Source organism: Sarcophilus harrisii, chromosome 6 (assembly GCF_902635505.1).
Source record: "Sarcophilus harrisii chromosome 6, mSarHar1.11, whole genome shotgun sequence".
Classification (NCBI taxonomy): Eukaryota; Metazoa; Chordata; class Mammalia; order Dasyuromorphia; family Dasyuridae; genus Sarcophilus; species Sarcophilus harrisii.
This window is the reverse complement of record NC_045431.1, coordinates 130,633,142-130,651,062: the sequence shown is the minus strand read 5'-3', so window position 1 is coordinate 130,651,062 and position 17,921 is coordinate 130,633,142. Positions and strand designations below refer to the sequence as shown.

General features: G+C 36.4%; 1 protein-coding gene across 1 annotated transcript in view; it reads left to right on the top strand.

Annotated features, from left to right (window-relative positions):
- The first annotated feature begins 288 nt into the window (after window positions 1-288).
- LOC100934899 (cytochrome P450 2U1) overlaps window positions 289-17,921 on the top strand; it is a 42,311-nt gene continuing 24,678 nt past the window's right edge. Inside the window, exon 1 of the mRNA XM_023505738.2 lies at window positions 289-1,256. Within this exon, the coding sequence (XP_023361506.1) occupies window positions 791-1,256 (466 nt within the window). The 5' untranslated portion in view covers window positions 289-790. The remainder of the gene's footprint in view (window positions 1,257-17,921) is intronic.

Here is a 17,921-nt window from a genome sequence, read left to right as displayed (position 1 = left end):
ATCCGAGGAAGATAGCCCGGTGCAAAGGAAAACCTGGATTTAAATCTTATTTCAGTCACATCACTGTGATTCTGGGCACCACCTCCCTGGGCTTCAGTTTCTTCATCTATATAAAATGAAGGGCTTGAAAGAGTTGACCATTAATATCTTCAGCTTCTGTCTATGACTCTCAATCCCTCTCCCCAAATACTTTTTTTTTTTTTAAATCTTCTAGCCGCATGTAAAGGCCCATCAGTATAACTAAGGCATTAGCGGCGTTCTTTGCTCACTCTCCCATTCCTTCAGGGGATCAGGGTTTTCTAGGCTGCGATACGAATTTGCTGCCTGCTACTTCACAGTTAACTGAACCTGAGTCAGAACTAAGCCTCTGCGGCGGCCAGCAGACCTAGAGCCCAGGGCCATGAAGGATAGCGGGAATCCGGAGAGAGCAGTAGAAGGGTGAAGTTTGTGTGAGTTAGAGTTGAGACCTGGACATCGAGAGCAGAACAGAACAGGGACGGCAACTAAGCTCGAAAGAGCATTGGCTGTGGGTGCAACGAATGGATCTTCCTCCACCCCATTCTAGTAGCGTCATGATGTGCAACTGTAGCGTCACGATAAGACTAGGGAAGAAGGAGGGCCTCAGCAGCCAATCAGAAGGCTCGGTCGAAAGCTGGCTCTCCTCCCCTCCTCCTTCCTTTTCCTTCTCTCTGCTCCTAGAAATGACCAGCAGAGGAGGACGAGGTGGAGGACCGCAGCCAGTGACCTAGGTTATAAATATTAGATTTGATTGGGATTAGAGCCCGCAGGCATGTCCGCAGCTGCTGGGGCCCAAACCCCCGGCCCCAAGGGCTCTCCGCGTCAGCTCCTGGACCTCAGCTGCACGCTGTTGTTGCTGTTGCTGCCTTTGCTGCTGCTCACTTGGGGGCTCCTGCTCTGGCGCCAGAAGGGGTTGCCCCCCGGACCCCGGCCCTGGCCGCTGGTGGGGAACCTGGGTTTCGTGCTGCTGCCTGCGGCGCTCAAGCGGTGGAGCTCGTCGCTGCTCTCGCTGCTGCGCTGCTCCCCCAGGACTGGGGAGTCCCGATTGTCCAGCCCGCAGGTAATCCTGGCTCAAATGGCTCGGCTCTATGGCCCCATCTTCAGCATCTACCTGGGGCCGTATCTGGTGGTGGTCCTCTGCGACTTCCCCAGCGTGCGCGAGGCACTGGTGCAGCAAGCCGAGGTCTTCAGCGACCGGCCACGGGTGCCTCTCATCTCCATGGTCACCAAGGAGAAGGGTAAGCGCTGGGGTGCCCAGGGACCTCGCCGGTGGCACGGGACGCGGAAGGAAGCAGCTGGGCACTGCCAGGAGCGGCGATGGGGTTGGAGAGGCACTGCGGGGTCCGGTGGCACCTGCAGTGTATTGGGGTCTAGGGACCCGAGTTAAAATCCTGTCTTTGTGGCCTTAAGCAGGGCCTCGCCTTCTCTATATGGAAAATGAAGAGGTTGAACTACAGATGAGCTCAGAGGTCTTTTCCGTGGTCTTGTGAGCCTGTCTGGTAAAACATCAAGAAGCACGGCTGTGGCATCTAGGCTGGAAAAGCTGATAGGTAGTTAGTTCCTGGAGTCTTCAGGGAAGGAGGGTGCTTGCAAAACGTCTTCGTTCTCACTCATTTTCTCTTTCACACCGAATCTCATTCCCATAGGAATGAGGAGAGGTGGTCCTTCCCTTCCCTGCAATCTCTTGGACTAATAAGCTCTTGATAATGTTATATCCCAGCCCTAATTTTCACTGCAGTTGAAGTGTTTTTCCAATTCAGAGGATGCTTTAGACTAGAGGCTTTTGGATGTAATAACAGACACCTTTTGGTGGTCTGGTGGAACTTTTGGATTCCTCAGGATAATGTTTTTTACATGTATAAAATAAAATATGTAGCAATACAAAGGAAACCAATAATAGTGAAATATCATTATCTATTTATATTTAAGAAAACAAGCTTAAGTAACCTAGGTTAAAACCCCTGCTCTAAAAATGTCTGTAAAATGAAATTGGTTGGAAAGTCGAATTGCAGTAGAAGAAGCTTATTTAATCCTTGCACCAACAGTGATGGGTAAGACATTCCTCTCACTCATATTTTGCAGAACTGGCATTTACCAAAACACCTCAGCCTCTTCCCCCTTCCCCCAAAAACTTCATTTTGAGCCATTTTTATAAATTTATCTGGAATGCCAATCTAGTAAAGTGAATATAGAGAGCTGGCTTTGGAGCCAGGAAGACCTGGATTCAGGTCTGTCTTCTAATAGTCTTTGTGACTCTGGAGAAGTCACAGGATATGTGTGTGGCCAAGTGACTCTAGATGAGCTGGTAAGTGGTAGAGCAGGTGTTGATCTGCATAGAATACCAATAAAACCGCAGCAAGAAAGTGTTCATGTGAAATAATCTTGAGTACAAATGGGCCATGTTCATTTAGTGAGTACAGGTGTCCCTAGACAGTTAACATTTATATTCTATTTTCCTGCTGCTGCTTGTTTCTTTGTAGAAACAAGTGGTGAATTTTATAAGCCTTTCTTTTCAGTTTCTGTTTGTTAAAGCATTAACAGATTAAGTTTGCATACATTCCCATAGGTAACTAGAAGCACTAAGGAGTTCAAAAATATAAAACTGATTTGAAGCAGCTGCTAGACTCATTAGAAAATGGCTTCCAGGAGATAATGCTGGCTAGATAGAAAGTGCTACAGGAGATAATTTTATTCCTAATCACAAATTCCTTTATGGGTTTCATCTTTTTTTTTTTCTAATTAGTAAAAAAAATTAAGCATCTACTATGTGCCAGGCACTGCCCCTAAAAATCTTTATTTCTTGCCTGCTACCTTGCCTTTTCCTGAGTCTTATAAAGCAGATTTCTTGACTCTAGATTTTCAGTCCAGGTTAGCTTTTAAGATTTTAAAACTGTTAAATCAGGGCCGCATTCCTGTCCATTCATTTGGCCATTTCATTTGGCTATAATTTCTCTCAGTTTAGTAAACTTGTCCTGTGAGTATCAAAATCTATGTTTCATCCTGGATAATACTACCCAATCAGACTTTATCTGAAAGTCTTTGGGAAAATCAAAAGTAGCTGTGTGGGGGTAAGGAAAGGAAAGCAAAGCTTAAGGTGGATTAAGGAGTGATTTTCTAAAACATGAACTTCATTTAGGGGATTGTTAGTTTGGCAAAGAAAATATATCTGTATCCTAGACCTGGAATTAATTTAACTTGTTTGATCTTGGGCAAATAATATTTTCTCTAGGTGTTAGTTTCCTAATTTATAAAATGAGGGACATGAAGTAGATAACATTCTAGCTTTAGCTCAGAATCCTTTGAATTTGGGAAAGAAAATAAAGGCCAGTAGCATTATTTTTTATTGATTGATTTACTGGAAAAGCAAAGATGCAAGATACCAGGGTTACAGGTTCTCCATTGACTATCAATTAACCTATGTTTTCCCCAGTTAACTTAACTGTAAAATGGGGATGATAGCATCCTACTTCCCAGGATTATTGTGGGATAAATGAAATAGAAATATATGCCTGGCACATAATTAGGTGTTATATAAATGATAGCTACTATTATTACCATTAACAATAGATTGGTAATGTTCATTCAAAAATTGATTTTTTATGAATTGAAAAAATAAAATAAACTTAAGAAAATTTGAGGCTATTTCAGAATGGGAAAATATACACCCAGTTAAGCCAAATTGGGCATTTGAAAATGATACTGCTTAGCTCTTGAAAGCAAAAGAGGAGATATGGAATTCCTTTCAAATCTGTGACTGATAATTGGAAAATGGGAGTTCTAAATAATGAGAGTGAAGAAACAAAAGATTCATTAAAAGATCTATAAAATCCTGGAATTATTTTTCTTTATTAAAGCTTTTTATTTTCCAAAACATATGCGTGGACAATTCTTTAACATTAGTCCTTGAAAAACTTTCTGTTCCAATTTCTCCTCCCCTTCCCCTACCTCCTTCCCTAGATGGCAAGTAGTTCAATATATGTTAAACATGGTAGAAATATATGTTAAATCTAATATAGGTATACATATTTATACAATTATCTTGCTTCACAAGAAAAATTAAATCAAACCAGAAAAAAATGAGTAGCAAAATAAAATGCAAGGAACCAAAACAAGAGTGAAAAATGCTATTATGAACCACACTCAGTTCCCACAGTTCTCTCTCTGGGTGTAGATGGCTTTCTTCATCACTAAACAATTGGAACTGGTTTGAATCATCTCATTGTTGAAGAGAGCCACATCCATCAGAACTGATCATCATATAATTTTGTTGTTGCCTTGTAAAATCATCTCCTGGTTCTGCTCATTTCACTTGATATCAGTTCATGTAAGTCTCTCCAGGCCTCTCTGAAATCATCCTGCTAGTCCTTTCTTACAGAACAATAATATGCCATAAGATTCAAATACTATAACTTATTCAGCCATTCTCCAATTGATGGGCATTCATTCAGTTCTGGAATACAAATTTAAATCGAAGGTGATGAAAGCAAAGGCTATTAAAAATTGGAATATTAGATTAGGGAGAATATTTTGCTTAGTAAAGGATTTAATTAGAAATAAGAGAAAAAAGATAGCAACAAACAGTTTTGGAACCTGAGTTACATTTTCTTGCAGTTATTTGTAATAGAGATTGGTCTCATTTAAGATTTCTATAAATTAGAAGAATAGCACAGTGATATTTTCGAGTATCCAGCTGATGCTAAGATCTAGAAAGTGAAATTAATTGTAGGAGAAAAAAATCTCTTGCTGGGTGAAAGGGGCAAAAAGCAGAATTTCCTTATAGGTAAGTAAAATATTTAGGGGAGAAGTAAAATCAATTGAGCTATTTTGCCTCAGGAAAGAGATTTAGATAATCTTATAGACTATTTGCTGAAGATAACATACTTTCATGTAAGTTCTGATCACTGCACTTCAATGAAGTCAGTCAATTAGTATTTAAGTCCCCACTATGTGTCAATCAGGCCAGCTAGATGGTTCAGTGGATAGAGTGTTGGGTCTGGAATCAGGAAGATCTGAGTTCAAATTTAGCCCCAGACACTTGCTAGCTATGTGAACTGGCTAAGTCATTTAACCTCTGTCAGCATAATCCACTAGAGAAGGAAATGGCAAACCGCTGCTCCAGTATCTTTGCCAAGAAAGCCTCTCACACAATAGCATCCAGAGAGTAACAGAAAGTCAGACATGACTGAATGACTGAACAACAACAAATGTGCCTGACACTAAGAACAACATAAATGGATATTACTGAAGCAAAGCTACAACATGATCCAGAGAAGAGAATGTTTTATACTTGGAAACATTAGAATTCCTCTTCAATTTAACAGATGGTATGTTATAAAATATTATATATATTGCTTCAGTTTTATCATTAATAAAATGAAAATAATAATTATTATAATTATTATAATGGAGATAATAATAATTTCCAGGATTGTTGTGATGAACTTATGAAATTATATATATATATATATATATATATAAAGTGCTTTTAAAGATAAAACAAAAAATGTTCCTCATTATATTTCTAGTTTTATCCTTAAATGTCCTTACACATAAGATTTATATAGGGCTTGCCCCATTTTACGCCTGAGGAAACTGAGGGAGGGAGGGAAGTAACTGACAATTAGTAAGTGTTTGAGGCTGGAATAGAACTCTTTTTTTCTGACATTTATCATTTTCCTCTTCAATCGTTTTAGTCAATCTGACAGGTGTAAAATGATATCTCAGGTGGTTTATACTTAGGGAAAAATTTATATCTCTTAAATACATCAATAAAAGAAAGAACAGATCAATTAATTGGGCATTCAATTAAAAAAAAAACAAATAGGGAAAGACTACATTAAAAATCTCCAATTAAACACCAAAATAGAAATCCTAAAAATCAAAGGAAATATTAATAAACTTGAAAGTAAAAACAACCACTAAAACTAAGAGCTAGTTTTATGAAAAAGCCAATAAAATGAATAACCCTTTGCTTAATTTGATATAAAAAGAAAGAAAATCAAAATTATTATTAAAATTGAAAAGAAAGAATGAACCACAATTAAGATAAAATTAAAGTGATCATTAGGAATTATTTTACCCAATTATATGCTGGTAAAACTGACAATCTAAGGTGAAATAGTTATAAAAATTTAAACTGCTCAGATTAAAAGTAGAAAAAAAATTTAAATAATCTCATTTTAGAGAAAGAAATTGAACAAGCATCAATGAACTTCAAAAGAAAAAATGCCTAGACCCAAATAGATTTACAAATTAATTCTACCAGACCTTTGAGCAACAATTAATTTCAATATTATATAAACTAAATAAAAATAGGGAAAGGAATCCTATCAGATTCCTTTTATGATACAAAATGTAGTTTTGAAACCTAAACTACACAGAATGAAAACAGAGACAAAAAACTATAGATCAATTTTCTTAATATTGGTACAAAAATTTTAGATAAAATACTAGCAAGGAGATTATATTATATAAGGTCATGAACTATGACCAGGTGGGATTCATGCCAGGGATACAGGCTGTTTCAATACTAGGAAAACTATCAGTATAACTGACAATGTCAATAATAGAAACAAGAAAAAAAAATGATTAACAGATGCAGAAAAAGCTTTTGACAAAAATGCAACATCTGTTCTTTTAAAAAGCACTAGAAAACCCCAGGAATAATGAGATTCTTTTTTAATGATGCATGGTATCTATCTGAAACCAAGAACAAGAATTTTCTATAATGAGGATAAATTTGAAATCTTCTCAATCAGATCAGAAGTGAAGCAAGGATGACCATTATTATCATTATTCAGTATTATACCAAGAAATGCTAGCTCTAGCAATAAGTTAAGAAAAAGAAATTGAAGGAATAAAAACAGACAAGAAGAAAATAAAACTACTAATCTTTATAGATAAGATATATTTAGAGAACCTCAGAGAATTCATGTAAAACTAGCTGAAACAATGAACAACTTCAGCAAAGTTGCAAAATATAGAATAAACTCATGTAAATCATCAGCATTTCTATATACTATTAACAAAATCGAGCAGGAAGAGATAGAGAAATTACATTTTAAATGCACATAATGTAATATAAATTGGGAGTCTACCTACAAGACAAGCCTAAGGAATATAAGAACACAATTGCAAAACATGTTTCACACAAATAGACACATCTAAATGTTGGAGAAATCTTAATTGCTCATGGCAGTACTAATTGCCAATATATATTGGCCAAGCTGATATAACAAAAATGACAATTCTACCTATGATAATTTACTTATTTGATGTCAACCCCCAATATAAAATATTTTATAGAACTACAAAAAAGAGTAACAAAATTCATCTGGAAGAATAAAATGCCAAAAAAATCAAGGAAATATTAATAAAAAAATGTGAAAAAAGGTAGCATAATAGTTCCAGATTACAAACTATATTCAAAACAGTAATCACCAAAACTAAACTGGTACTTGCTAAGAAATAGAATAGTGAATCAGTGGAATAGATTAGGTATATAATATAGTGACAAAATGACTATAAAAATTTAGGGTTTGAAAACTCAAAGATTCAAGCTTTGAGGATAAGAACGCACCAATTGACAAAAATTCCTGGGTAAACTGGAAAGCAGGTTTTTAAAAATTTTATTAAAGCTTTTTACTTACAAAACACATGCATGGGTAATTTTTCAGCACTGACTCTTGCAAAGCTTTCTGTTCCAAATTTTCCCCTCCTCCCCATCCCCTCCCCTACTTGGCAGGTAGTCTAATACATGTTAAATATTTTTAAATATATATTAAATCCAAAATCTATATACATATTTATACAGTTATTTTGCACAAGAAAAATTGGCAAGAAGGAAAAAAAACCTGGAGAAAGAAAACAAAATGCAAGCAAACATCAACAACAGAAAAAGTGAAGATGCTATGTTGTGTTCTGTAAAGTTCTTGGTTCGGTTTTCCTGGGGTCTCTGGGGCAGCCTTTGTTTTAGAGTAATCACCACAGTCCTGTATTATCTCCTTTTTGGGGCTGGGAAGCTTTCTGGAGAACCCTTGGTCTCAGTGGGGGACATGCCAGAGGCCAGGCCAGCCACCAGGATCCTGACTGAAGGTGAAATGAATTTCTGTCTCCTTGGCTCTGAGAGCTTCTAATGTGCTTGTCTTCTCTAGCTCTCTCTGAATGAATCCCAGCCGAGGCTCCTAGCTTATATCCTCTACACTGAGTATAAACCAATCATTATATCACTAGGAAACCATTATTTATTGTAAGATTAAATCAATCATACTGAACTTGGAGAACTATTAAACATCATGCTAAACTAGATAACCATTGTCTCATCAATTCTACTTAGTACCTTCTAAGAATCCTTTGTTTCAATTTCAGAGTTCCATACTCTTCCCACAGCCCCCTCTCTCTCTTTATCACTGAACAATTGGAACTGGTTTGAATCATCTCATTATTGAAGAGGATCTTGTCCATCAAAATTGATCATCGTATAGTCTTGTTACCGTTTATAATGATCTTCTGGTTCTGCTAATTTCACTTAACATCAGTTCATGTAAGTCTCTTCAGACCTCTCTGAAATCATCCTATTGGTCGTTTTTTACAGAACAATAATATTCCATAACATTTATATACCATAATTTATTCAGCCATTCTCCAATTGATGGGCGTCATTCAGAACTGGAAAGCAGTTTAGCAAAAACTAGATACCAATCAACATCTCATACCATATACCAAAATAAAGTCAAAGTAGGTAAATGGTTCAGATATAAAAGAAGAGTTAGATGACCAAATAGGAGATAGAGGAGATCACAGGAAGTAATATAATTTAAATTAAATTAAATCATAGAGCTTTTTTAACAAACAATATTAATGTAGACAAAATTAGAAGGAAAACAATACATTGGAGATAAATTTATGGCAAGTTTCTTATTAAAGACCTCATTTTTCAAGTATATATATATCGAACTGAGCTAAATTTATAAAAAAAACACAACAGCCATTCCTCAATATGTAGTCAAAGGATATGAACATGCAGTTTTCAGAAGAAGAAATCAAGATACTAATAATCACACAAAGTGCTCCAAAGGACTACTGATTGGAGAAATACAAATTCTAATAGCTCTGAGATCCTGCCTCATATTGGCTGTCATGACTGAAAAGAAAAATGACGACTACTAGAGAGGATGTAGAAAAATTGGAACACTAATGCACTGTTGGTAGTATTGTGAACTGGTCCAGCCATTTTGGAGAACATAGGAACTATGCCCAAAGAGCTATAAAACCATGTATAAATATCCTTTGACCCGCAATATCGCTACTAGGTCTGTATCCTAAAGAGATCAAAGAGAAGGAAAAAAGGACCTCTTTGAACAAAATATGACAGCTCTTTTTATGGTGGAAAAGAATTGAAAATCAAGGAGATGCACATCAATTGGGGAATGATTGAACAAGTTATGGTAAAGGATTGATACATAAGAAATATGTAAGAAATAAATATAAGAAATGATGAGCAGGATGATTTCAGAAAAACCTGAGAAAACTTACATGAATTGATACAAGATAAAGTGAGAAGAACCAGGAGAACATTATATACAATAATAGCATAAGGATGATCACTTATGAAGACCTTAGCTACTCTCTTTGATCAACACAACAACCAGAGATAATTCCAAAGGACATATGATGAAAAATGTTACCCACCTCCAGAAAGAGAACTGATGAACTCTGAATATAGATTTAAACACATTTTTTACTTAATTTTTCTTGCTTTATTTTTCTCTATTTTCTTTTGCAACATGTTTAATATGGAAGTGTTTTGCCTGACTTCATCTTTATAATTGATATCAAATTGTTTGTCTTCTCTGGGGAGAAAAGAGGGAATACATTTTGAGCTCAATCATAAAATTATGATTTTAAGAATAAAGTATATTAATGTAATTAATATTTCAAGAGTGAAGCAAGTTACTGGATAGTATTAAATTTCATCCCTGGAATTAGGCAACAAATATTTAAGTGCCTTGGCTATGTTTGCAGGAGACTCGAAGAACTATTAGATAGTGTCCCTGATCTCAAAAAGCTCAGAAGCTACTGTGTTAATCCAAAAGGAAGATGAACTCTGCAATTAAAATGATCTCTGCTGACAAAAATGTCACACAAAATGTTCTTTTTACATGTCTGTAATTAACATGCAATAAATAAAGATATGACCTAGACTTGTGACTTCGTGGTATAAGAAACTCCTGGTGAGGAACTCTCTAATGCAATTTATAATCTTGGACAAAACATGACTTGTCCAGAATTACACAATGAACTCATAATAATGTTCTAGACCCCAGGACCAGTGCTCTATCCACTGTACTATCTAGCTTCTCTATTTGAGAAAGTAGGATTTTGGAATAGGACATTGCAATAGCAGTTTCCGTTGGCTGTCCAGCTATGCCAGAATATTATTAATTTTCATTCAACCATAATCCAAGTCTAGTGACATTCAACTGACTTCTAGATTTTCTACCTTCTTATGGTAAATGATACCTATTTGTAAGGGGAATGAACATAAGAATTGAATGTTAATTCCGCAACAGATCAGTTGTGCAATTTTGGGTAATTTCCCTTCCCTGGACCTATTTGTAAAAAGATTAGACAAAAATATCCACAAGGGTCCTTTTTGTTCAAAAACTCTATGGTTCCAGTTTGTTACTTTTTCATCTTATATAGAATAGGTACTTCATAAAGATTTTTAAAACTGAATAAGCTTAGACTGAATCATTCTTTTCCAACCCCACCCCCCCCCATCCTTCCACATTTACCTAACCAAAAGTATTTCATAGTGCCTGCCAAGATCGTCCCCTGTGTCTTGAACCATTACCAGTCAACTTGATTTTTGTCTTGCCGCTGTCAATGATTGAGAAAGTGAGAAAGATGATGACTGCACAACTAACTCTCCCTTACTTAAACTGAATTCATGCACAACTCAGGAGATCATTGTCATGGTGTTGTTGATCCTCTTGAGAAAAAACTAAAGGTTGAACAAAAATAAGAACAATAGCTGTAGCAATTGAGCTTATGTAGCAAGGGAACTGATGTCATTTCTCTTACTATTCAAATGTTTGACCAAATTCTTGACTGACTACCTTGAAAGAGTAAGGAGAAGTAGGATTTTAGGTATAGGAAGGAAAAGGAAGAGAAGCATGGAGGTTTAATCTCCTCAGCATACAGATACAGAAACAAGGACTCAGAGAAGCTGGATAACTTTTCCCCAATGTGTGTCACTCAGGAGGTAAGTGGAAGATCAGGATTTGAACCTGTTATATCCATGGCTCAAAAATAGAACCAAATAGATTTGAAGATATAGCTCTGATACAAGACACCACCAGCTTTTTTTTTTTTTTTTTTAATCAGGATGGGTTTATTTTTTGTGCAAAATAGGGATAAAAATAATATCTACCTCTGAGTTGTTGTGAAGATAAAATAAGAAAATTTTTATAAAGCACTTTGCAAACCTAAAAGTGTTATACAAATGCTATTATTTATTATACAGATCATCTGTCCTATTACTTGTAAGACTTTGGAGCTCAGAAACTGTCATTTCATCCTTTCTATTGTTCTTGGCACCTACACATTGCTTTAGTCAACAGTAAATATTTGTTGAATTGGATTGGACTTTCATAGACTGCTATTATGTAAAGCTAAGTAATTGCCCTCACTTTCATCCATGACAGAAGTCTCCTCTCAGGAAAAGAACTTCAGATGGGTAGGGAGAGTAGGGAGTAGAGAAGGTAATACAGACTTTTAATTTAACAGAAATGTCAGGGCTGGCAATGGAGCTGAGCCTTAGTCTGAGCCTTTTATTGGATCCATATTGGCTGTGTAGCCATGGTTCCATGCCATTTGACCTTTTGGTGCCCTAGGTAGAGCCCACTCAAATTATAAATTATAAATTTTTTAAAAAATTTTTAATAGCTTTTCATTTACAAGTTATATATATGCACAGGTAACTTTACAGCATTGACAATTGCCAAAACTTTTGTTCCAATTTTTCCCCTCCTTCCCCCTCCCCCTTCCCCTAGATGGCAGGATGAACAATACATGTTAACTATATTATAGTATAAATTAAATACAAAATAAGTATACATGTTCAAACTGTTATTTTGCTGTACAAAAAAAATCGGATTCTGAAATATTGTACAATTAGCCTGTGAAGGAAATCAAAAATGCAGGCAGGCAAAAATATAGGGATTGGGAATTCAATGTAATGGCTCTTAGTCATCTTCCAGAGTTCTTTCGCTGGGCGTAGCTGGTTCAGTTCATTACTGCTCCATTGAAACTGATTTGGTTCAGATCATTGCTGAGGATGGCCACGTCCATCAGAATTGATCATCATATAGTATTGTTGTTGAAGTACATAATGATATCCTGGTCCTGCTTATTTCACTTAGCATCAGTTCATGTAAGTCTATCCAAGCCTTTCTGAAATCATCTTGTTGGTCATTTCTTACAGAGCAATAATATTCCTTAATATTCATATACTACAAATAAATTATAAAATTATAAATTATGGTGGCTGATCTGCATGGGTGGAAGGAGTTTCCAGGAAATACCCTGCTCTGATGATCTTGCAGGCCCTGAACAAAACCAAAGAAAATGTCAGAAGGTCCTGAATACCAGAAGTTGTTTAGAAGTTAGTTTCATTTTGGGGTTAGCTTGTTGATATTTAAATTTTTTAAAGCTCCTATAGGAAAAAAAAAACCACACATGAAGTTATTGATTTTTAAAATGTCAATGATCAAGGACGCAGTGGAGTTTCTCATTTAAATCTCTCTCTTTTTTCTTTTACTTCACCAGAAAGCACTGCTTAATAATATTGTTGTTCCATTAGATGGGAGATAATTGAAGAAATTTATGGTTAGAAAAGATCTGGGTAGATTTTTGATTCTTACTTTATGGCTTCCTAGGAATAAATCTGTTCTAATCTTTTAGACAAGGTGCCTACCCTGTTTGTAAACCCTTAATTATTATTGCTTCTTAATTCTTCATATAATAATCCCCATTATGAAATATACATAAAAAGAAACTGAAGAATTTCAAAAATCAACAGGAGTCAGGAATTCAGGTTAGGGGAAAATCGTCAGTCTTTATTCTCAGTGAAGAAGGATCGGAGGTGGAAGAGAATCGGCGAGAGCAATGTGTGCAGCTGAGTCAAGAAGCTAGCTCTACCAGCAGCCACACAACCAGCAGCTCCGAGTCTCGAACCCAGCCCAATCTCCCCCAGCTTGTCTTCTTCCCTCTCTCTCTGCCTCCACCCACCAAAATCGTCATTTCCTATACAACACATCAGGACTTGCACGGAGAGTGGGCAGGGACCATTCTTTATCCAAACTCAGTTGATTTAGTTTTTGTTTTTTTTCCTCCAAAAGAAAAAAGCTTAAATTAAATGTGCCAGAATAATTTGCAAATAGTATAGAATGTAACCCTATTATTTCATTTGTATAGGGAATTCCAAGGTGAGGAAAATAACAATTAAAGTCAGTATTTTCTCTGCAAATCTTAGAGAATTGCCTAGAATACTGAGATTTATCCAGGGTCTCAAAGGCAGCATGTGACAATGGTAGAACTGAAATCAGGTCCCTGACTCCAAAGCTTGCTGTCTAACCTCTATACCACACTATCTTTCAGTTTTTAGAGAATTTGAATTTGGTGCAAAGTAATTTTAAAATACCATTTTGAAGGCCAAAGGCCTGAGAGTTATGGAATCAGGTAAAAATGTTTAAATTTTTAAAAAAATGTTTGCTAGGGAAAGAGGAAAAAGATAAGAAAGAGGGGCAGAGAAAGAGGAGAGAAAAATGATTTTCAAAAGAAATGAACTGGTCTACAATTGAGCAGGATGAGAAAAAATATTCCTGATTGTCTTTGGCAAACTTAACAGTGCTTTTTATGACTCCCAATTTCTCCTAGAAATAAAGGGTTTATTTAACATCAGTAATTTTTTTTGGTTTGTATTGCAAGACTGTGAACCATGGAAACACCATAGTCTCTGAAGAATTAAAATTACAAGTCACTGAAAGGATTGGAGAGAAGCATGAAGAATTGTATAGAAAGGCATCATAGTTTTGGATCTGTGGAAGCAGTAGGTAGATGGTTACATAAGTGAAAATGGGGAAATAAAAAGTCATTTAGAAAAATTGAGCATTAAAGTCCATATTCAGTTGCACATGCAACATTAGATCAGATAGTTACTTTTAAAAATATTTATTTTATATAAACAATAATATTCATAAAACATATCTATAGTTGAATCTAGTTTTCTCTTTTGATTTCATGGACCATATCTACTTATAGTTTCTCCCTCTGGTAAAAATACTCATCTGTAATTGAATATGCACTCTTCAAAGATATTGGTGATCTCTGAATTGTCAAATCTAATAGCCTTTTCCCAAATCTTCATCATCCTTGATCTCTCTAAAGCTTTGGATGCTGCTGATCACCATCTTTTCCTTGAATCCTCTCATTTCTCTAGGTTTTGGTGATACCACTTTCTCCTGATTATACTTCTACATGTCTGATTAATCCTTCTCCTTTACTTTTGCTTTATCTTCTTCCAGGTCATATCCAGTGACAATGTGTGTCTCTGAAGGGTTTGTTTGGGACCTCCTTTTTCATTTCATTTGGTGATCTCATCATCTCTTATGGATTCTGTATCTATGAAAGTGACTCCTAGATTTGTTTATCTAATGGTAACCTCACTTCTGACTCCTACTCTTGAATCTCCAGCTACCTATTAGAAATCTCAAACTAGATGTCTTTTTGGAATCTTTTAACTCAAATATTCAAAACTGAACTATCTATCTTTCCTCTTGACTTTCCCTTTTTCTTAAATTCTCCATTTTTTGTCAAATGTGCCATCATCTTCCTATTTACCCAGGTTTTCAATGTAGGTGTCAGTCTAGGGAAATAATGTCTCTCATTCCTTATATAGAATCTATTGCCAACTCCTGTTAATTTTATCTTTGCAATATATATACTCCCTTTTCTTTTCTGACATTATGACCACCCTGGTATAGGCCCTTATCACCTCATGCTTAGGGTACTGTATAGCCTTCTTTGGTTCAAGTCTCTCTCCATTCCAGTCCATTAGATCTAGAATGCTCTTTCTACAGGTTTAACTATATCCTCTTCCAATTCAATAAACTCCAATGGCTGCCAAAAGTCTTCAAGATAAAATATGAATTACTCTGGTAGCATTTAAAGCCCTTCAGAATATTTCCACTTCACTTTTCCAGTCATTTTATACCTTTCTCTCCCCTATACTCAGTGATCCAATGACACTGGCCTCCTTACTATTTTTCACATAAGATACTTCATACCTTGATTAAAAGCACTTTCAGTTGACTGAACTCCATATCTGAAACTCATCTCCACTTTTTCTTGGCTTCATGTATCTATTAAAGTCACATCCTCTTTAAGAAGGCTTTCATCCTTTATGCTAGTGGCTTTCCTCAGTTGATGATCTCCTATTTATCTTATATTGTATTTTTTGTACTTAGTTGTTTGCATGTTATTTTATGAGTTTGTGATTTCCTTGAGGGCAGAGTATGTTTTTGACTTATCTTTGTTTCCCCAATACTTGGTCTGGTGTCTGACACACTGTAGATGTTTAATAAATGTTTGTTAGCTTAATTAGAGCAAGATGATACAGATGGATAAACCAAAACCATCACTATTCATAGAATTTTTAAATGAATGTAAAGGATTACTGAAGTCAGGAATTTCTCTCCACTTCTCTAACCTAAGCATTTTTCACTATAATTTAAGCCTCAAGAGAAAGGGAAAAAAAGAAAAAAATCTCCAGAGAAAACCTGCTCATTGGCTTCTAGATGATATCTCTTTACATATCTGGACTAATTATTTTAAATTCTCTTTTGTAAGTTCCAGGCTAGCTCCCTGTAGACCTCAGGATCAGCCAGCGTCAGGATAAACAAAAGTCCTTGGTCTTTAGGGGGAGAAGTGAAGGAGATGGACAAAACTGCCACAAGCTCTCCACCAACCGCCCTTCTCCTTGTGCTGCTGCAAAGCGAGTCTGGCTTGTCTCACTTCACCCTCTAATCCCTCCTATGATTATCTGCATCCTATGATTATCAAAAGATTGAGCCAGCACAGAATAGTGAGAAGGGCCATTTTTCCAAACATATGCTAATTGAGTTATTGTCCAGTAGGTAATTAGTCTCAAGTGCTGGGTTGTCTGATTCAAGCACACCTTTTCATGCTTCAGCCCTTTATATCTCCTGCTTTCTTTTATTTTACAACACAGGTGGTCACACCATCCCTGACTTCTCAGGGTGGTGAGAACTCCAAAAAGGAGGTGATTACGCCTTCCCTAATTTCTCAGGAAGAGAGATGAAAAATACCAAAGGGAAGTGGGAAATTAAGCCAGATATTGCTAGTGGGTTTCTGGGCTGAAGGGTCTTACTAGAAACAGGTATGCACAAACCCCTCAGCATGGGAGGTATTATACAAGCACATAGCAATAAAGCATAGGCTAGCAGTGGTGATTCTCCCCACAGCCAGTGCAGGCTCAATGTGGTGTAACAAACATGAATAGTACATGCAAGTAGTGATATAACAAACAATATGAATCAACACGGTATTGTAAAAGATTTCCAGAAATCTTAGAAGGAGGGTGTGTAAACAACAGTCACACATATGCCTTCTTCAGCAGTCAAGAGATAATCCAAAACCAATCTACTGTCCATTACTTCATGTGTCAGGGCCCTGCAAGTTTTTGAAGTCCTGCAACAGTCTTTTTTTTTTTTTTAATTTTTATTTAATAGCCTTTTATTTACAGGTTATATGTATGGGTAACTTTACAGCATTGACAATTGCCAAACCTCTTGTTCCAATTTTTCACCTCTTACCCTCCACCCCCTCCCTCAGATGGCAGGATGACCAGTAGATGTTAAATATATTAAAATATAAATTAGATACACAATAAGTAAACATGACCAAACCGTTATTTTGCTGTACAAAAAGAATCAGACTCTGAAATATTGTACAATTAGCCTGTGAAGGAAATAAAAAATGCAGGTGGGCATAAATATAGGGATTGGGAATTCAATGTAATGGTTTTTAGTCATCACCCAGAGTTCTTTCTCTGGGAGTAGCTGGTTCAGTTCATTACTGCTCCATTGGAAATGATTTGGTTGATCTTGTTGCTGAGGATGGCCAGGTCCATCAGAACTGGTCATCATATAGTATTGTTGTTGAAGTATATAATGATCTCCTGGTCCTTCTCATTTCACTCAGCATCAGTTCGTGTAAGTCTCTCCAGGCCTTTCTGAAATGATCCTGTTGGACATTTCTTACAGAACAATAATATTCCATAATATTCATATACCACAATTTATTCAGCCATTCTCCAACTGGTGGGCATCCACTCAGTTTCCAGTTTCTGGCCACTACAAAGAGGGCTGCCACAAACATTCGTGCACATACAGGTCTCTTTACCTTCTTTATGATCTCTTTGGGATATAAGCCCAGTAGTAACACCCTGCAACAGTCTTATCATTTCTCAGAGAATCCAATGAGGCCTTAGGGTTTTCAAGTCTTACAATAATCTTTTCATGTCTCAAGGATTCAGATGATTCCTGAGGGTTTTAAAGTCCAACAATTTTTGATGTCCATGAGTCAATTGCCATAACTGCCAGACTCTTTCAGTGGCGGGCACAGTCAGCAACGGAACCACCCAGTGTTTCTTGGGTCTTCTCCTTCATTTCAAGGGTCTGCTCTGTCTCCCTCCGGTGGACAAGATGAATACAGCTCACTGGCAATCATGTGATTCCTTCTCCATCTGTAGAGATACAAGCAAATCTCCCCCAAGCAGTTAACCTATCTGATCCCTTCCATTAACCAATTTCTGGGTC